The 21,876-nt window shown below is 40.1% G+C and overlaps 2 protein-coding genes across 2 annotated transcripts; one reads left to right on the top strand and one right to left on the bottom strand.

Moving 5' to 3' along the window:
• Positions 1-670: 670 nt before the first annotated feature.
• LOC103715505 (laccase-7-like) lies at positions 671-3,975 on the bottom strand. The gene is made up of 6 exons (XM_008803157.5): positions 3,771-3,975; positions 3,183-3,334; positions 2,851-3,098; positions 2,578-2,706; positions 1,245-2,219; positions 671-1,108 (listed from the first exon to the last, which is right to left on the bottom strand). The coding sequence occupies exons 1-6, from the start codon at positions 3,855-3,857 to the stop codon at positions 978-980; spliced, it is 1,722 nt and encodes a 573-aa protein (XP_008801379.1). The 5' UTR covers positions 3,858-3,975; the 3' UTR covers positions 671-977.
• Positions 3,976-15,019: 11,044 nt separating this feature from the next.
• On the top strand, positions 15,020-21,571 carry LOC103715509 (transcription factor MYB1-like). The gene is made up of 2 exons (XM_039132216.2): positions 15,020-15,509; positions 20,424-21,571. The coding sequence occupies exons 1-2, from the start codon at positions 15,098-15,100 to the stop codon at positions 21,197-21,199; spliced, it is 1,188 nt and encodes a 395-aa protein (XP_038988144.1). The 5' UTR covers positions 15,020-15,097; the 3' UTR covers positions 21,200-21,571.
• Positions 21,572-21,876: the final 305 nt, after the last annotated feature.

Here is a 21,876-nt window from a genome sequence, read left to right as displayed (position 1 = left end):
AGCTCCTTTGCTTCTTCTCGTATCATTGCTATAAAACGACGGCTTCATCACATTGAAAATGCATTATTTATGTACTTCTTCACGTCTAATAGAATGATTGATGGTACGGAGATGATGACCAACACTCAAGAGCTTCTAGAAACGTTTCAACTAATCATGTCACCAAGTGTGTAGATGGATATTACGAAACATCATATGATCTCTATGGGTGAATATCCTCTCGCCTTTCATTTCCTTTCAATCAGCAGATTCTTAATTAGTGCATGTCTACGTTAAGTGCATATTCACAAAAACCTTTGCCCGCTTCATTCCTAAGCCCGTTCGCCAACTCAAAAACAATGGGTATTATTATATTCAGGGTCCTTGACTCTGAGAAAACAAATTTAGGTTCTCTGGAAAGCGACTCCATCTGACTTTCGTCTAATTAATGCAATATAATAACCTGGTCTGGACCAGGTAGGGATAGCAGCAAGGAGGTCACACCATCATACTTGCAGCTACTGAAAGGCACGAGTTTTAGAAACTTTTGGAATCATTTGCCAGGTCACTCGTCCGGTTAGGCAGTTTGGATGCTGCTCCATATATATGCTAATTTAGAATTTTGCCTCTTCCAGCTCATACCACTCTAATTATAACTTGGTTACCGTAAGAAATATACGCAAATGACGTGTGAAATGAACAATTAAGCTCTCAGTTTATGGAGATAAAACATTGCTTGCTGGTAGTCCAAATATTTACTTGGAAGAATGGACTGTTAATTCTTTCGTGCACCTAGCAACTAGAAAACACAAATGGATTGAGAATTTTAAAACCAAACCGATAAATAATTAAATGGTAGAGAAAAGAGAAGGAATGACACGGTGTTCTGAGGCAACAGATAATGGAATAATCAAAGCAAGACAAACTTATGAAACGTTCGGCTTCTGCCCATATATCTTCTTTCCTTCCTGGCTGGCCGCAGCCTACTTCGGCTTCTCCTAACAAGTGGGAAAATCTGGGGGCGGCGGCGGGAGGGTGGATTCCGGGGTGGGTCCATTCTCCACCTCGAAAGCCATCGCCAACCCGAACGACAGGTGGGCATCCAAGTGGCAGTGCATGATCCATACACCTGTATTATCAAATCAAGTCGAAAAAAGAGCACAGAAGAGTCAAAAAGGATCCAGTTGGTTACATTAATTGTCCATTTCACGTGGTCAAGCAGCTTAGCTTGCTCGATCTCGTGTCTATGAACGAGCGAGGCGTACCTGGATTGTTGGCAATGAATCGGATGACGGCCCAACCGCCGGTGGGAACGCTGATGGTGTTCCTCACCTGCGGGTCCACCAGGTTGTAGCTCTTCTCCGCGGCGGCTCGGTCGTAGTTTCCGAACCCTTGCGCCACCACGAAGAAGTCGAAGCCATGAAGGTGCATCGGATGGCTCTCGATCCCCAGTATCGCCGTGCCCTGCAGCACCATCTCCACCACGGTGTTGTACTTGAGCTTCTTGACCTTGGTAGCCTGGGACGCGAACGACAAGGGTTGCAGCGCCGGGACTACGTTCACGGAGGCGTTCGTGAAATCGAAGAACACCGGCGGCCTGTCGGGGAAGTCCGCCGTGTAAATCCCCTCGGCGCCCTTAAAATGCGCCTCCAACAGCGACATGGTGGTGGGGAACTGGAAGGACACGTTGTTCATGCTGGCGGCGAGTGCTCCCTGACTCTGATTGCACAGCAATTGAGTCGGCCGGCAGGCAACGAGGCCCAGCCCAACCGTGACGAGCATGCGCTCGTCGACGTGGTGAGGGACGATGCGGTCGCCAGACCTGCAGAGAGCGGTTAGGTGGGAGTAGAAGCGGAAGGCCGCATCGTTGTCGAAGAAGGAGGGCATGGCCGGCATCACGGGAGGCAAAGATGGGGAGGCGGATTTGTACTGGACGATGCCCGTGGTGGTTGTGTTGTCGAAGGCTGGCCGTGGGGGAGGTGGGTTGGCCGTGCTGATGTAGGGGAGGGCGGCCATGTAGTAGCCTGCCGGGGGTGCATCGGCGACCATGAGGGCATCCACGGTCTGGCCCGGGGCGATGGCGATCACATCAGTCTTGTAGGGTTTGGTGTAGCCTGCATCCACGGCTACCACGGTGAAGCCGTGCTCGGCGATCTTGAAGAACAGCTGATTATCGAGTGCAGCGTTGATGATTCGTAGCAAGTAGGTCTTGCCCTTCTCCACTTGAAGCTTGTAGGTGTCTGCAGGCCAATACGAGTCTATTTTCGTCACTAAAATCAACGCACGTACACAAAACATGGGCAATTAATTCTAACGAATTGGTTTCCAAGGCCGCGTCGCTGTACAAAACCTGCAATTAATGGATGTGCTTCTTCCACTCGGGCTAATATAGAGAAAGAAATCTCTCTGCCTATTCCATTAATTTGCTGTTTATTTTATTTTTCAGTATTTCTCGTATCGTATATATGTGCAACACCATGTTGCAACGTTAGTTTGGTTTCTAATATGCAAGGCACTCCACATCGGCTACATATACATACACGGACAGACGAAAAGTTAATGTATTAGCTACCCTTGCAATATATATTGAGTACTTACGTTTCTTGGAACATGGGTAAAGGTCTCCGGTTTTTCCATTGATGGTGTATGCATCGGAAATATTGGGCGTGCCGCCGGTAAGAAAGGCTTGATTCGCCACGTCGACTACGTTGGCATTCCACCACTCACCTGTACGTACGTTGATGTTTTGGTCATTCAACGATTGTGAAATTGGTGAAGGGAGACTAGGAAGTAAGAAAAATCAGAGAGCCAAAAGTTTTTTTTTATTTTTCTAAAAAAAAAATCCTCAGAGAGTGGGACGGAAGGATTTACCGAGTAGAATGGGGACTTCCTCGTCGGGTTGGGGGAAAGGGTAGGCTTTGGTGCCTTGTCTGGGTCTGATGACAAGAGCACCGTAGACTGTTGCTCGGAGGACCGAGGCGTGGGCATGCCACCATAAGGTGCCCTCTTGGCCGGTGATGGTGAATTTGTAGGTGTAGCTCCTCCCGGGTCGTATCGGGCATTGGGTTATCATGTTTGGCCCGTCGGCCCAAGCACTTAGTATCTGAAAAATGCCATGCCTGCAGCCATAACTCATAACAATGAGAACTTGAGATACAGCTTCATATTTTTTTTTTTTCCAGAATGCCATAATATTATCTTACCAATGGATGGTCATGTCGTAAGGTGAGTCATTGATGACATTAACGACTAAGGTATCACCCTCGTGGACGTCTAATGTCGGTCCAGGAAAACGGCCATTCACGGCAGTTATCACTTTGCTCCGGCACAGCCGTCTTACCGTCAGGTTTCCCACCTAAACATGACAACACCGTCAAACATATCGATAAGCTCAAGAAATCATCGGTAAAATTTGTTGGAAACAATATACTATGTAGGTGAGAACTAACATGACTGAATGTCACTCCTAACTGACTAGAATAAGCCTTTGAAGTGGTATGATTTTGGAAGTTTATCTGTAAACCTCAGGATATCAGTTGAAAGGCTGCCCCTTCGATTTTGTTTTTTTTTTAAAAAAAAAAAATTTGAGATACTGCTTCTTGGATCCTAAAAGTTCGGAGTTAACGCTATGTCACCTGTAACATATATAGGAAAGATAATTGGCATCGGGGATGTATAGTTCAAGAAACATGGTGACAATGGAGCGCTAAAATGATGATATATATACAACTAACAAAGAAGAGAGGAGAGTGTGCATGCATGGAATAGAGAGAAGATAAAGGTTAGATTACATGGAATGTGTGCTCGACAACTGCAGCATCTGCCATGGATCCAATGAAGGCTAGAGCAATCGCCAATATGAGCATTGACCGGGCCATTTCTATGAAACGATAGGAAAGAGGGGCAAATAGATTGAGGATAGGAGTCTGCAAAAGGGAAGAGAAAATTCCACTCTCTTTTTTTTTTGAGTTGTTACCAACGCACAAGCTTGTGGAGTAGGTTCTTATTTATAGTGTTTATGAATGCGTCTACAAGATATTTAAGCATGTTCGAAGGCGCACCAAATATATAGATTATTGTACAGCAAAGTCTTCGCCCTCCATTTGCGTGCAGCTCCAAGTCACGCGGCCAGAGAGTTCGAGTCATTGTCTCATTTCCTCCATTATTCCTCAAAGAAAAAAAAAAGAAACAAGAAATTCAAGCCATTAGCTTGGTGTTCGTTACGAACTTGTCAAACTGCTGGTAGGTTAGTTGAGTTTTAGAAAGCAATCCAATGTCCTGCGACAAGGAAAGAGTCCTTGCCGTCTGGCTTCTGTCTTCCTTTCGTGGGTTTGTTTTCCATATATTATTCTCTAACATCCAGTGCCATTTTAGTCCTTTCCACTTTCTAGTTGGTTGAGATCTCACATTTCAAAGACAAAAGAGAGTCAGTCGACAGCTCTCTTAACAACAACTCAGCTCTCTGACATTGATGAAATAAGCTACATAGTGCTACAGGGCTTAAATTCGGCACCGAAATATTTGCCTGAACAATTGGCATGCCACATGGCACAAGAGGACTGGGGAGAGGACAGGTGACACAAAGCACCAATCTCATCCCGCCATGCAGCATCCTGCCTTGCAGGGAGTATCTTTGGGAAGAAGGTTGGGCCTCGTAGCGTTTCTCCAAGCGAGTCTTAGATGTCCACCTCGAGTCGTACCTTCCTTGGTTCTGTTTTGGGCATGATGAGTTTAAAAAAGATTGCATCTCCAGGATGTCCACATCCATTCGGATATATAAAAGTCATCGATCGCCTTCCCAAACCAATAAATGCTGAACTGTGGGCAGGCTCGATCGTTATCTGGTCCCACACAGTATCCCCATTTGTTTTTACGTTGCGCCTCTAGTATTCTTTGGAGGTTGGAATGTCTTCGTCGTTAGGGTTCGGTGAGTGGGTACTAGTTGTCACGTGACGTAGGACTATTCTTCGACGGCTGGTTGGCTAATTTTCTGATGTCTAAGGTTATCCTACGGATTTGCCTTGGTCCTCTTGGATCTAAAAGTTCCGAGCTTGCTGTCTATGAACTGTAAAAGATCACGCTGGGCGGTAGGTGGATACCGTTGCCACAGGTGTGTCTTCCTGCCCACTTAAGGTGAACTCAAACTCATTATCGGAAGATATGGGAGATGGCCGCCGGCATAAGAAATTATTAGACAGACATGAATTCATCTAATAATCTCATCCTAGGATGGGATTAATCCATCTAGGATGATTTCAGTACCCTAGATCCACCTAATACTTAACCCAGCGGCTTACCATTGGTTGGCTAGCTAGTCTAGTTGGACAAAATATCACCTAGAAACATGCACATTGAGAAGAGGATATTACCTCAAAAATAGTAATTAAATTAGCGAAACTTGTTCCAAAAACTTAAACGGATAGAATAAGGTAGATTTATTTATATATTTTATATTTTCTTACATTCTCAACTAATGATAAAAGAAATTAATAATAATAATAATAATAAGAAGAAGGTGGATTTCTATTGCCCCATGATGGAGGGATTTGTAAAAATAAGGAATAAGACACTTTTAAAAAATCGTACAAAATAGGCATGAGCTAAGAAACAGATCAACAACTTAATGTATAGCAATTCTGAAAGGGATGGATAAATTTAATTTCCCAAGGAATGGTAGCGAAACTGTCTAACGCGGTTGGTGGTACACGATGCTTTTAGGTTTTGTGTCATGTCATTCGACACAAGTCTAGCTTTTAACTTCCACAGAGCAGATAAACCTTGTCAGCCAGCTATCGATGATTGGGACTTGGTAAACTACTCATGAACCAGCAAATCTTTGACACTTACTTGCATGAAGGCGGAGGAGGAAGGCCATGGTATCATGCATAGACTCCATGTCATCTCTCTGATCCAAGACTGGGACATGCATCATGCATGAATCCATCACTAATCATCGATCACTTTCCAGGAAGAGAGACATGTAGCACAAGTTACACATTGTAAACACCAATGAGGACCAAAAATCCTTATATTAAAGGCTTGCCCAGTCCATCACACAAATTTCAACCCTTCCCCAAGATAGGATGCCCTTGTTCATCTTCCAATTATTTCACAAGCAAAGGAAAGACAGGTTTGACTTTCAAGGATAACCAATAGATAGAGCTGCAGGGAAAGAAATTCTTGCGGCTGAGGTCGGAGTAGGTACTCAACTTGCCCGGCACGTACATATAGGCTGCCATGCATACCGTCCGGTGGAAGCAATAGATCGACATTGAACTTATATACCTAATTATATTTTGACTCGACATGAATCATTACACCTCAAAAAAAGAATTGACCTGGATTATGCATGCCATTAGCTAGCTGTTAGGCTACTGCTTTGGAAAATTCTCATGCATCAAAAACCTGAAAATCTGCTGTGTCTTGCGTTGACACAGCCAAGTAGGCTAGTATTGATACTTGGTTAAATAATTAGAAATTGCGATAAGCTTCTCGATAATAATGATGACTCACTTCTCTGGACTTTGTACTTGTTGGGTTGTTGACTAGTTTTAATTTATTTTCTATGATCAAGAACTTCCATTTATTAGTATCTAAGTAGCAGAAATCTCATTGTTATGGCCTTCAGAAACTTGCTTGGTTGGTGGTATACTGGTACGGTCTACGATAATACTAGTGTTGCATGCAGATTGCTAACATGCAATGAAAAGGCAAACTTGGTAGGTTTAGTTTCTTAAGTTAGGGTGCCTCCAAGACATAAAGCAATGCTATTGCAGTGGTATTTTACTATCTAGTTCAAACTAAAACGTTAAATAATGAGGGAGGATAAACAGCACCAGTTTCCTGTTAGGAGTTCGAAAGTTATAGTTGTTCTCAACTACTGAAGATTATGACCTTGCCCATCATTTTGCAAAAAAAAAAAAAAAAAAGGTTAATGGTTAGGATGAATTCTGGAGGAAGGAAAGCTACCCTTGAACAACTAATTTTCTTTCCCATACTTCCTACTAGGAAAAGAGAAGGCATTAACTGTAGAAAAAGGTATTTTGGAGAAAGATGCATGTCACACCTCCTAGATGATTTAGAGGATATCAGACGCTAAAGTAGGTAGCCAAATTTGATATGGAAAAAATTCAAGAGTCAAAAGATATCTCCTTATGCAAGCGTGATCTCTTCTAATATTAACTACTTCAAGTGATTATGAAAGTTGGCATATTTCAAGTATTTCCTGTCTCCATCGACACTCGTTAAACCCCATCCTTTTACCTTTTCATGTATATTTACATTTAACTTGTTCTTCTCATTGTTCACCATTGACTGAGCACAGGATTCACCAAATGTCTACATTGATACTTGAACCTTTTTTCTTCGCCTACAAGCAATCTACTTCCCTTTACTGTGCATGGACCTTGAGGCAGCAAAGTATTTAGATCAGCAAAACTGGGCCAATTGCTAGAGAACTTATATGTATAGTAGGAGTGCAAATGGACCGGTTAATATCCATTCAAATTTATTTCCATATCTGAACAAATGGATATATGAATACAAATTTTAGTGTCCGACTTATTTCTTTATATATATCTGCATCACGATATCCATCCAAGAAAAATACATATGGATATGGATAGACAATTACCCAACTCATATCCAAATATCTCCTTCTCTTCTTTTCTTTTTTTGGTATAAAAATATCTGGTTCTCTTTGCAATCCTATTTAGTTTTAATAACTTTGCTTGACTTTGTAGAAAAATAAGTGATTATATTGATATATTTTTGATATAATTTATCTTTCATATAGGGATATCTTTGACTTTATAATTCATCAAGTTTACTATCCAACTTATATCTATATTTATATTCATACTATCAATATCTGATTTGCATTTATTCAACACAAATATGAATATGAATTTTAACATCCTGTTGATATCCATATTTATCAGCTAAAAATGGATACAAAGAGATACATATATGGATCTACAATTATCTGATCCATTTTTAGTTGTAACATATAGGTCTTTGTATGATCATGGCAGAGATAATTAGCAAGCTCTATGCAAGCTATGGCTGGGGGCATATGATCTGTTTTGTATCAAATATAGTGATTTTGATTCCTAGTAGATATGGCACTTCCGTGCAATGTGATCTAGTAAAATATTGAAAAAGTTAAAAAAATTTCAACATGATACCATAGCTTAGTTATCTGTAATTGTATTGTAATAAAATATGTTGGCTTGGATTTTTATTCTGAAGCATGGGGATGGAGAGAAGGTTGTTAAGGTCTCCTAGCATGCCCCCTTGCGGCGCTCCTTTTACTCCCTTTGTTCTTTCCCTCTATTTAATTTATAATTTCTGGGTTGAATCTCATTTTGTTAGTTCAGGAATAATTTTGCATTATCCTGATTCATTTTTTAATGAATTTTGATTGGTTGTGGATACATACATACGAAGCTTGGGGCAATGGTGATGGCATTGCAGATGTTAGATAACCACTACGCGCGCAAATGGAGATTTGGACATGACCCCCAACTCTATTACCATGTTAATTATATATATATATATATATATATATATATATATATATATATATATATATATATATATATATATATATATATATATATATATATATATATATATATATATATATTTGAATCTCCAAAACTTAAGTTTCTAGAGAATTGAGGCAATGGAAGGAAGGTTTGCATGGAATCCATCTTTATAATTTGCAGTCAAATAAAATCACACTTTTCCTATTTGGAGAAGTGATATAAGTGTTTCCAGCGACCAATTAGACGAGACATTGGAATTATCTGGAAAAAAGGACGAATTCAAGAAGAACAAGGAGAGGATATATATAGGACCCTAGGCTGCTTCAAACCGTAGGAGAGCCTTATATCCCTCTTTAACACATATCTGTCTTTAGCTGGCGCTTTGTGGGTTTTGATGATTGGATTCTAAGGATAGACTTAGACTACATTGGATTGTTAAGAGAAATGATTAAACAAAAAGCTTTTTTCCCCTCCCCCCAGCCAATGCAATCAGGCAGCAGCTTGGGAAATTCTTGATGCCTCGCATGACTATGAGGCCAATAGCAGGTGTTATCATATATTTAATGGAATATTATTTTGTGCTTCCACATTTAGATGATATGGTGACAACTATACTATTCCCTATTAACAAATTTGGCACTGATTGGATATGTTGTTATAAAATTGCAACTTGCAGCTTTTATTATTATTATTATTATTATTATTATTATTATTATTATTATTATTATTATTATTATTACTATTATTATTATTTTGTCGCAAAATGAATAAATGATTGAGGCTTTACTCCTAACTGGGCTTTGTTAAATGACGGGATTGTACGGCAAATTGCGGCTTGTAGCCTGGCAGGTGGATTGGTTCGAGCCTTGGGTTTTGTAGTAAGTTGTCTTTCCAATTTATTGTCAGCACAAACTCGAGTATTTAGAATTCTTCACAGGCCACTATAGTGGATTGCTTTTGCATGTTACAGAATTATAATCCAAAAATTTGATATAAAACAGAGGTTGCATCTACAACGAAGCTAATAGTGCAGTCGATTGGGGTTGCTTCTTATATTGCACATCACTTTGGCAACATCATGTAGGACTTCATTTCTGCAACTCTTAGATATTATGTATGCTGATGCCTTTGGTCATATTGACATCAGGATTATATGATTCATCTGTTTCATCTAAAAAAAACCACTATATAAAGATAAGCGATAACCATTTTGCCTTTTAAATGCGTTCTAATTAATTTATGTAGAAATTTCAGAACTCACAAAATTTCCTGTTTACTTATGAGGATGGCCAGCTTAATTTCAAGATTTGCTATCTAGCTTGAATTAGGATTTTAGCCACATACGAGAGGGTTTTCTTACACCGATTTTGATCTTTGAGTTGACTCGCACCTCTTATGATTCCTTGTTTTTTGTGTTCTAGGTTTTCCTTTTTAATATCTCATCATTCACTGTCAAATGAACAAAGTTTTATTAGTGCTAGAGCATGCTCCATGATTGTATAAGCAAAAAGAAATACCATTGCAGCAGACCAAGTATTTTTTTTCCTCTTATCATGATGGTTACACAAATGGTACAGTTGATAAAAGCCCATATGCAATAAAACAAGTTGCTAATAGCTTGTAGAGAGTTTGTAGGCCTACTTCATTCCTTACCTAACATCACAAGAAACTCGCCAAATGCCCCGTCCACAAAAATTTCCTTTTCTCTTATACCATTCCATAGCTTGATCAGTAAGGCTCCTTGGGAATAGTCTGATCATAAGACCATCATCATGAACCGCTTCAGCACATTAGGCAGAGGGCCGGGAGGACGAGTGCAACCAGTGCCGGCCAACACCAGCGTTAGGTCATTTGGACCATGCATCGAGGAGACGAACAAAAATTAGCCTCACAAAGAACAAAACATTAAGGCGCATTGCATCAAATAGTTGCTCGGCAGATCATGTTGTGCATATGCTTTATGACCCATTATGGTTATGGGAATTTAGATGGATGCCTTCCCTCATCCGGTTTGGATTAAGAACGGAATGAATATGCATCCGATATTAGCATATTCATATTTGTTTCCATATTTTATCAATACATATAAATATGGATATGAGTATTAAGCACATACCAACATTAATAACTATATATATTTGAAATGGGTACAAATACGAATCTAATAGTAAGCATACTCTACTCATTTTAGGCAGATATGGATACAAGTTGGATATTAATTTACATCCATTAATCTATGTTTTATCTTTTCCAAATATAGATACAAGTCAGAAATTATTCGAATATAAATCAAATATTGAGCAGAATATAAAAATAAAAATTAATATAAATGACATTATTATTATAAGGATGGGGTGGAATCTACCTTCTAGATCAGCATCTCATATGATGGATGGGTAACTAGGTTGGAGCCTAAGGTATAGATATTAAACCCGCATGTAGACCCAACATGACAGAGGATCTGGGTCACTAGTCTGACGAGATTTGCATAAAAAAACATTATAACTTAAAAAACTTTGAAACAAAATATACAATATAAAAACAAGTATAAGTTTTTTATATTAATATGACCATTATGCTTAAACGATGGCACAAATAAAGAACAATCACGAATTAGATATTTCTAGAAAGCTTGCAAAGAAAATTATGTATAAATTTTGAAGCATGAAGAAGTTATTTTTTTAGATATTTTAAACAACGAATTTTCAAAAATACTAATAAAGAATAGACGATATATATATACACACACACACTTACTTTTTATCAAAGAAAATATGAATGACTTGATAAATATTAATTAATTATTAAAATATAAAATATCACAACATATATCAAATGACTTAATTTAATAATGTAAATAATTTTGGAATAAATATAATAAACTATCATTTCAAAACACAATTGAGTTCTTAATGGTTGAGCAGTACTCACCCAAGTAAAGCTATGGGTTCATCCTGGTTTTAAGTGTGAGGCCCAATAGTCCCACATCGGAAAGACTCGTTTTAGAGCCTGGGCATATGAGGCGGGTGTCTTCTAATCCTGCAGACGCATTTTGGGTGGAAAACAAAACCGGAGAGGGGTGAAGGACGCTTGCGTGAAGCCCCAAAACCAGACAATATGTGGCAGGGGAGCCCCGTGTTCCCCTCTCATATGGCCCCCACATGGGCACAAGGTGCCTCACGTGCCTCGCAGAGGTGGGGGCGTAACATTAAGAGCTAGTTAGATATCTTTTTAATTGGATATGTTGCTGACAATAAAACAATAATCATAAAAATAACAATAACAAATATTATATGGTAAAGGGGCTAGGTTCAGTGCATATCCCTTTGCCAAGGCCCTTGCAAGCCTAGCCACCAAGGTACATGGACCTAGATTGGAAAGTGAATCCTAAATCACCCAACCTGGTCGAAGCCGCTCAGTTACGAGGCTAAAAGTCTACAAGGTTTCTTGTCATATCAACCTCCCTGTAACCTCTCTAAAAACAACAACTGCACTCCCCGGTAGGCTTAAGTAATTATTAAGAGCTTGTTTAGATAACAATGCGAGTTCCGTGCAGAATTTTCTATTGGATTCATAGACGGAAAGTTGCTTACACTACATTTTTACTTGAGGTGGCATCTGAGAGACAAGTACTCGTTCAGCCACATGGTAGAGTTAGAACATTACAATTGTAATAGAGCTTTGACTAAAGGTCCGGAGTGCCAAGCAACGTAAAAAAGCTGGCCGAATCAATTAGAAGATGTTATGGCATTGGACGAATACATAGGATGGCGTCGGTAAAACTGAAGGAGCAGAGCAAAGAAAAACTCGTAACAAGATCGACGCTGATCAAATTTGGTTATCGATCTGACAGGGGATATTGAATACGGCTGTAAGGATAGACATGAGTAGTAAAGGACAATTGGTATTAGTTATCAAAACTATTAAGAAAGTGGAGGCCAGATATGGGTTGTCATCATTAAAAGTTGGTGGTTAATATGCTATTTGTCTTCTAATATATATAACCGGATATAATTCAAATGGAAGGACCAATGGACCCTTCAACTCATTAATGAAATTTATTTTTATTTTGTCTTTAAATTAAATTCATCACGCTTAGTTTATGAGTAGGACTCTAATTTACCCTCATGAGTAGTAATAGAGTACTTTAGTCGTAACTCCAGCTACATCCTATTTTATTCATCTTTTTTCCGAACAAATAGTGTGGCAGTAATTAAAGTCTTTGAAGGTTAATCCATGCGACTCTCATCATCATCCTTTCGTAATTCTATATTCAGCTAATCCGAGACCGGTTATATGTTGGCGCATCTACCCAGGCATTGAGACTTGTCACAAGTTTTGTAGCATGCCTATCTCCAAGAAGAAGAAAAAAGCTTGCCAACAGAAGTCTATTTAAACATGACCTATATCAACCCACCAACCCACCCGGCATTTTAGCTAGAATCCTAAAAGAGGGGGAAAAAGATCTCTATGGATCTTCTGACAGGCCAACAGGCCCACACGTTGAATTTAGGCTTGAGCATCAGCAAGTCGAATTTCTACTGGATATTCCTAAATAGGCCCTAAGGGTGGATCAAAGTTGTTCCATGGCCATCAGTCGAAACCAAATCTATTGGATATCCTGGGCCTGAACACTGCGGACGAGAGGTAATATGGGTTTTGTCATGTAATTTCTTTCTTGATAGAAAGAGTTAATAAATGGTGAGCTATAGTGCTATACACTGGGGTAAGGCCTTCTCGAAGACTCCTTATCCTTCGGACTGATAAAATCGTAGAGACAGGATTCAATCTCAGACTATTTGTTACCATTACCAAAGATCTTGCAAGCTTATTTTAGGCATAATCACCTATCCATTATCTGTAATAAGAACCAACAATTTCCCCTACCCCAAGGCCGATAAACTCATGAATGGGAATTTTTACCCACCATTTTATTTTTGATGAAGATTATCCGCCATTTTATTGCATTCAAGTAAATGAATAACACCTCTTGTGCTCGGGCTGAAACCATATTCAAACATAAGGCAAGATTCTTTATTTTCTATCATAATTTAATTTTGTGAATCCTCGTCCATTTTGTTCATGTGCATGAATGGACAATATATACTAAAATCAAGTACCTTCATCCTTAATACCTTTGTGCATACAAAATGAGGATGGGTTCTTCTCGGCAGAGAGAGACCATATCTGGTCTATCTAGCCAGAATCTCCAAAGCATAATGTTGGTCCGGTCCCCTATTGAAAGAGTAGAATAAAGTCCCACCCAAAAGAAAACAGCCTCTTTCGCTGCCGTCCACTTCGGAGGTTTTATTTGGAAGAACCATGTGTCCGTGCTTGATCCTTTGTGCCATCTTCTGGTTTTATTGGCTGCATCTACGCCCGCCGTATGTGAGTTGCGGTTGTGCCAAAAGCCCAGACCATTTTGAAAATAAGTGGTCTTAGCCCACTAGGCCCAATAAGTGTACTCATCAGCCATTGTTCAAAATATTTGGGGCAAATATGGAATTCGAGTAACTACGAGTCTGCGATTTCTGGGTAGTTCTATATACACCCCCCCTATTGCTCAGGACACCCCCCAAAAACCAAAAAAAATACCCAAACTAACCTTTAGTGTAATTACCATATTGCCCTTGAAATTTTCTCATACACCCCCACTTCCTCCTCCTCCGTTTCGTTTTGAAAAGAAAAAAAAACCCCCCCTCAAACCCCCCTTAAACCCCTCGATCTATTTATATCGTTTAGGCGATCTTTGAAGGAGATTTAAGCCCCATTCGAAGCATGGACAAGCAACTAGTGATTTGGGACGAAGAATCGGCTGCAAAGGTACGTGTTCCACCTTGTTTCGAAATTTTTTTTTTTCACGGTTCGTGCTCCGTTCGGTACTGGATCGCCGAACAAAAGGCTTCTGTTCGGCTGAACAGTGCCGAACAGAAGCCTTCTGTTCGGCAACCCTCAACCGAACTCTTCTGTTCGGCTGCACAGTGCCGAACAGAAGGCTTCTGTCCGGCACTGTGCAGCCGAACAGAAGGGTTCTGTCCGGCTCTGTGCAACCGAACAGAATGCCGGCGACGAGAGGGAGAAGGAGGAACGGGGGGTTTTGGGCGTTGGCGAGGTGCTTTGGGCGGAACAGTTCAAAGGGAGACGGAGGGGGTTTGGCCGCCGGCGAGGTGCTTGAGGCGAGGTTTTTTGGGCGGAAGGGAGAAGCCGGCGGGTGTTTTGGAGGGGAAGAGCGGGGTGGGGGGGAGTTTGGGGGGTGCAGAGAGCAATTTAGGTGAGGGGGTGGGGAGGGTGGGGGGTAATTTAGGAATTTTTAATTTTTTAGGGGTGTCCTTAGCAAATGGGGGGGGGGGGGGGGGGGGGGGGGGGGTGGGGGTGTAGAGAGTATTTAATTTTTTTTTAATTTTTGGGGGGGTGTCCTGAGCAATAGGGGGGGTGTATATAGAACCACCCACGATTTCTCTATAATAACTGTACCCAGCTTTGACGCGCCATTGACTCGCGTGAGCTGAATTTGCGTTTAGGCGGGTCGGTACGGTTTCAGAGAGAGGAGGGAGAGAGCACCCACCGTCATGGAGAGGGACCCAGAGACGGCGGCCGACTCCGATGCTCATCCTCCGTCTTCGCCTCCTCCGTCGTCATCTCCGCCTCCTCCCTCTCCTCCTCCTGCTCCTACTGCTCCTGTAGTGGAATCAGCTACTAAATCGCGGGCTGCAGACGGAGGAGCGAACGATCCCGGAGCAGCGGCGGCGGAAGGGTCGGCCTGTGGAGGTGGTGGAGGTGGGGGAGCGGTTCCGGCGGAGGACCGAGTGAAGGGGCCGTGGTCGCCGGAGGAGGACGCGATACTGAGCAATCTCGTGAGCAAGTTTGGGGCGAGGAACTGGAGCCTGATTGCACGGGGAATCCCCGGCCGCTCTGGAAAATCGTGCCGCCTCCGGTGGTGCAATCAACTCGACCCTTACGTCAAACGGAAGCCCTTCACTGGTACCATCTATCATCTATTCCTTCCCTTTATTTGCTCACGCATCATCCCTAAAGGCATTCCTGTATCTTTTCTTGGTGTCTGATTTTTATATCACATTTGCTCGAAAGGTGGATCTTTGTATCACTGTTTTTTGAATATGATAAAATTGGTAGGAAGAATGGTGGTTGATTGAACCCTAAAATTGGTGGGTCTGTAGGGCTTTTCTTGAGACTACTATATTGAGGCTCACATAGATGTGGATATGATGGAAATCGGAAATGTTCATGTGTTGTTAATCTTATTAGGGTTTGGTCATGTTTTAGGAGGTGCGGACACTATTTGTTCCCCTGCCTCTGTGTGACATACACGATGGTGGCGATCCCTTTGAGCTGCAGCTTGTCTGAAACTAGACGCAGCTTGCATCTTGGTGGGGTGATTGTGTATCTGCTCGAAGAAGTAAAATCTTGAGCACCAAGAAGATAAATGCAATGGGTCTTTTGATCTGAAAGATGGACGGAGGAAGGAGCTGTGGGAGTTGAGTTAGTTTATAGGTTTGTAGTTAATATGATTGATAGGTTATCTGAAGGGTAGAGGAAGGATCATTGGAGTTTAAATACTGTGAAACTGATTTGGTTTTGGCGCAAGAATGGGTTTTATATATTATACAGGCACCCTGAGAAAACCATTTTGTGAATCACCTGGGGTTAAGAATGCTTGAAATGTTACACAAGATCAGTGCATAAAGATTGAAAAAATTCAGCCATTTTTGAAGCTTGTTTCATGTCTGGGCTCAGTTATTCTTGCGTTAGGCCAAGTTCATGCAGATCTCAGCCCAGGCTCACCAAATTCATGTTTTTAATGCCCATAACCTGGTTTGACAATGGTTTAATCATCATTTGCAACCCTTAAATAAAGGAGACCTGCATAATAGGTGAGCTCATTGCCCTTGTGAATTTTTATCTTGATATGAAGCAGATTAATTGGCAAATCTATAGCCAATGTTGAATAAGATTGGCAACAAATTGTTGATTCAATATTTTCATTGTTGATGTTTGAAATGTAATGACTAAATGCTACAGGAGATGACTGGAAAGAGGAAGGCATATTTCCATCGAGAGTTAGAAACTTGCTGATTTAACATGTTTGAACACGCTCTTATCCACTCATTACCCCCTGCCCCCCACAACACCAAGAAAAAAAAAACTATATCCATTTGTCTCTATATTTTTTTCAATCAAGGTGACCAAAAAGTCTGTTCTCTGGACTAGTTGGTAGATCGTCCTCATAAGGAGGTTCGGGCATTTGAGATATAAGTAAGAAGAATTGTCCCGAGGTTAAGTGGGGTAGATGGGTAAGGAAGAGAAAAGGAAGAGCATTTATAGTGTACCAATTTTCTGAAATGTCCATTCTGCCCTTCTAAAAAAGTAGTTAAACCCATATGCTCAAATGAGCATTTGGCTGGAAAGAGGTGGAATAATGGGTTAAAAGCCTTTTATTCCACCTTATTCCTGACCTAAAAATGCAGTCTTAGTGGTTTGTATACATTTTCACATGAGTTCCGTAACATTTTTTGCTCTCTTTATGATCACATTTCTCATTTCTCATAGTGGGTCTCTTCTTAGCCATTGATTCCAATTTTTTGCTTTATATTGTTTCCTGCACCAATTTCCCCTAATGGGTTGTGAAATCTCTCTCCTGCTCCCCCCCCCCCCCCCTCTTTCTCTCTCTCTCTCTCTCTCTCTCACACACACACACACACGCGGAGATCAGCTTTTACAGGGTTTCCTTTTAAGTAAATCTTTCTCCATGTCTATAGATTATCATGGCATTACGTTACTCCAATGATAGTAAGTCTTCTATTTTTTTTATTGGGATTATTAGTTGAAAGAACCATTTTTTGAGAAACTAATTGAAGAAGGTTTAGTTTAACAAACTGTGATCTAGTTATCGATTCTTGTTTCCAAGGAGTATTGAATAAAAAAGAATCATTATTAGATAGTAGAATAAATCATAATGTTTCACAATCTCAAAAATATATCTTCCATGTGTCCATTATCTTGCAAAAAGTCTTCTTAGATCTTATAGATTGAAAAAAATGATGTTTCTTTGCAAGGATTTGCTGAAATCAAGCTGCAATTACTTTCGTAACCATTGTACATATGGAGGAAGGTAACATATAAACACATGCATGCATATATACATAGGTAAGGGAGGAGAGCAGCATAACAAAGTTGCAACGCTATCAAGGTGGGGCCACTGTACATGCATCAGAAACAGGGTTCTTTGTGAACAATGCATTAGAACTGTGATGTCTTGTGGCACATTAATTAAAGTACATTGACATAAATTGGTCCTTTATGAATGTCAAATCATGAAGTCTTCTTTTTTTATTCTGTTTGTAAATAAAAAAGAGTTCACTATTTTGTACTTTATATCCTTAAATCATTTGCAGCTTATTCAAAAAAGTAGATTTTATTCCTGATCTTAATGGTCTTCTTAAGTTCAAGAACTTAATTTATGATTTAGGTTGATCACAATCAGTTTAAAAAAAGTATCTTACTTGTGTCTTTAGTCAGTTTGTCCTACTCCATATAAACATTTAAACTTCTAAAGATGATCCTCTCATCATCAATAGAAATTTCTATATTTAGTATTTTCCCAATGATATCCTTTTTGTCCTAGTAATACCCTTGTTGGAGTTCATGTTCAATTGGCTATTAGCAATGCTGTCTTTAGGAAGAATTTTTTTTCATTAATCTCTACTACTGGCCCATGTATTTATTTCTCCTTTGTAGATTTTCCATTTGTAGCACATGTTTCAGATATTTCCATAAACAATAAGCATAAGATGGATCCATGAAGCCCCAGAAACACCAAAGCCACTCTAAAATACAGTGACAATGGATCTAGGATTCACGATTGAACCTATAGCTAAAACTACATTTTCTGCTAAACATTCTAACTGAAATAGGATTCCAAATCATTGCAAGAATAACTACATTTTCCAGAACTGTTATGTTTTTGTGGAGTCCTAAAACTATCCCAAAGTGATCCAACTCATGCAATCCCTGGTCACGGTCACATTGTTAGTCAAAGATGCTACTTGCTATTTTCGAATTGCTCTTCCATTCCACCATGTGCTAGCGTGAAAGCCTGAGTTCTTTCTTAGGCCATGTAGCCTTAAGTCTCAAAATCAGGTGTTATATTGTCCATAGATAAAACATAACAGATCATGCCACATCAATTTTGTGTTCATTTAAATTCATTATAAGAATACTATTGAACTGTGATTGAAGTTAATGGACCTTGCATGAGAAGTCGAAGACTTCATATTGTAAAAGTTTTACTTTTGGTGTTCGATCCCACACAAGAGACTCAGTGGAGTATGCAGCTATTTCTCTCTTATATAGTGTTATTATGGTGAAGGTGCCATCTAGCCAACACATTTAGCCAAAATACCTCTCATAGTCTCATCTTGTCATTTTGAGTCCACGCTGCTCTCATCTAAACTTAGTGATTCTAGCATCCATTCTTACTATTGTAAGCTTAAATTGCAAGTAAACTATGAAAAATGTTAAGGATTGAATTTTTGGTTAGATGGCCAGCTAAGCTGTATGAGGGCATTATGTGATCAGGAAGCCCTTAATCTCCAACATTGAAACTGGCATGACATAAACACTCTTGGTCAATATGTGTGCACAGGGATAAGTACATTAAAACATATTTTCTTATGTAAAGCATATCAAAAATATTTGACGGAATGCTTTTTAACTTTAACATGACAGAAGAGTAGGCAAGGATTTTGCATGTGTTATGATTCAGGGTATTGGATAATTGGCATAGTTGTTCTAGGTATTGATATTGGCCTCATCATCAAATTTTTTAATCAATATGACTTCGGGGAGAACTTGGAAATCCATCAGGAAACATCTAATAAATCCCTCCCAGCTTCCTTCCAGATTGCACTCCTTGATGGTTCAATGCCCATGGTGTTGGTATTACAGCTTCGTAGCTACTATTAATGCAAATCCTTGACTGCACATCTCCTTTCCATTTCTAGTTTTGCCATCAACATCTATATACTTTTTCTACACTTTCATTAGAGGGGCCCATAGGCCAGCTTAAATTTGTAGGCAACGAATGAATACTGCTCCATACCCATGCAATTCATTACAGTCTCCTGATCTGAGCTGCGTCTACAGAGGCACAGAATCATGAACCTGTATGATAGAGAGGATGGTATGAACCTCTGATCTATGCCTGGTTACAATCTAAAACCAATAAACGGAAACCTGCCTTACAATATGCAAACACTTGTTTCTATTGTCCTCTTAGGCATTGTCAACACATGAGCGTGGGGGTTCTAATCTAAGAAGAAAGGGTATTAATAGATCGATCAACTATGTTCTTGATTAGAAAAAAGGGTCCATTAAGTATGCTACAAGCAAAAGACAAGTCTCATAATTTTGTTTATCTGATATTAACTATTCATGCACTAAATTACCATGATTGTGTACTTGTATATCTCCCAACTATCCATATTTGCTACACCATGTTGTGGGATGTCGGTGAGCCCAGCCCAACAGGAATACGAAGAATCTGCTTTGTATAGATGCGAACTCCAGATTTGATTTCCTTACACCGACATCCAAATGATGGTCCTCTCACATTCAATAGTATTTATGCAGTTGAAAATAAGTAACAAGCATGTATCTTCTGGAACTTCTTCTTTGCTAAAGGTGCTAGATCTTATGCTATCCATCATGTGAATCAAATGTGCTAATAACTAGTATATTATTTATAATGAGCTACCGCATGCTGCTAGAAAATTTTATCATATTGTATATGGTACTTGATTGCCTTGATTTGTTTATGGATGAGGTATAGCTGTGGTGCTGGATAAGTAAAACTGATAATATGTACTTTTGCTGCAGAGGAAGAGGATCGTATCATAATTGCTGCCCATGCAATCCATGGTAACAAATGGGCATCGATTGCGAGGCTCTTGGAGGGAAGAACCGATAATGCGATAAAGAATCACTGGAATTCTACTCTCAGGCGTAGATGTTTTCAGGTTGAGCAGTACAAAGCAGCAACATGTGATGCTTTGCAAGATGCTAGTGCAGAGAAAGCCAAAGGATCTTCAGAAGAAAGTCCATCCATTGGGGATGTTAATTCCTTCAAGTCCTTGGAAGGAAGAGATGTTAACTCAAAAGAGAACATGTCTGAGACTTCTGAAGATATAGGCAATGTCAGAGATGACACTTCTGAAGTAAAAGACCCACCTTACCTGTGCCGACCAGTTGCAAGAGTAAGTGCCTTCCACCCATATAATCATGTGTCTGGTCAGTCATGTGGTTCTTTATTGTCAAGACCAGTTCAAATGCATGGATTGCTACCCCAAGCCTTTCAAACTGGAGCTGGAATCTCCAAATTGCTCGATGGTAATTGCAGTGAACCTCAGGTGCCACCGCGATGTGGCCATGGCTGTTGTAGCATTCAGAATGATGGCCATCCTCAAAACTCATTGTTGGGCCCTGAGTTTGTTGAATTTGTGGGGCTTCCCCCCATTTCAAATCAAGAACTGTTTTCAGTAGCCTCGGAGTTGAGCAGTATTGCGTGGCTTAAAAGTGGCTTGCCGATTGGTAGCAGCTGTACGTATAGTGGCTCACCTGGTCAGATAGCTCCACCAGGGGGACATGTACAATGAGTACAATAGAGAGGGTTACAAGGATGATCACTTGCAGCTTGAAGACAGCAAAACTAGATGAGTTAACAATGGCTAAGTATTTAATGCATGTCAAGGTCGCTTTCTCATCTAGTTGCTGAAACTTGAGGGCATGAACCAAGCACTCTAGTTTTAATATGCTAGGGAGGGGCTAGGATACCCTGGGGAGATGGCATAGCTTCCGTTTATTTATAGAATAATAAACTAGTAAGTTCCATGGGATAAACCTTTAGATCTTGGCAGGGCGAAAAAGTATCTTTGATTTCTGTGCTGTACTTTGTTACTTTTTGGTAAAACAATATATGGGCGGTCAGCCAAATAGAAGTATGTCCTCTTCAGCTTCTATTGCAGAAACTATGCTTCTTTGCTGATACAGCACAGAGACATATTGATGTGTGATTTTGACCTCTTTGATCAATGTTTTATGTGTGTTATGTCATCTTAGAGAAAAGAATTTATTTTTTTTAAAAGAAAAAACTTCTACTACTACGTTTAGAGCTCTTTGTGTAGCAAAAAAAGAGAGAGGGAGAAAGAACTGAGCCTATCGTTACTACGTATCTGATAGGTTGCCTTACGTTTGGATCCTAGTCTTGCATTTACTAAACAAAGGGCTGTAATTTTTCTGGCCGAGTCGTATAATCTAGTTTATAATCATGTCG

This window comes from Phoenix dactylifera, chromosome 14 (genome assembly GCF_051530095.1).
Source record: "Phoenix dactylifera cultivar Ajwa chromosome 14, Ajwa_hap1_PhDact_Kaust_v1.1, whole genome shotgun sequence".
Taxonomy (NCBI): domain Eukaryota; kingdom Viridiplantae; phylum Streptophyta; class Magnoliopsida; order Arecales; family Arecaceae; genus Phoenix; species Phoenix dactylifera.
The sequence above is the reverse complement of the archived record's forward strand: the minus strand, read 5'-3'. Positions and strand labels throughout refer to the sequence as shown.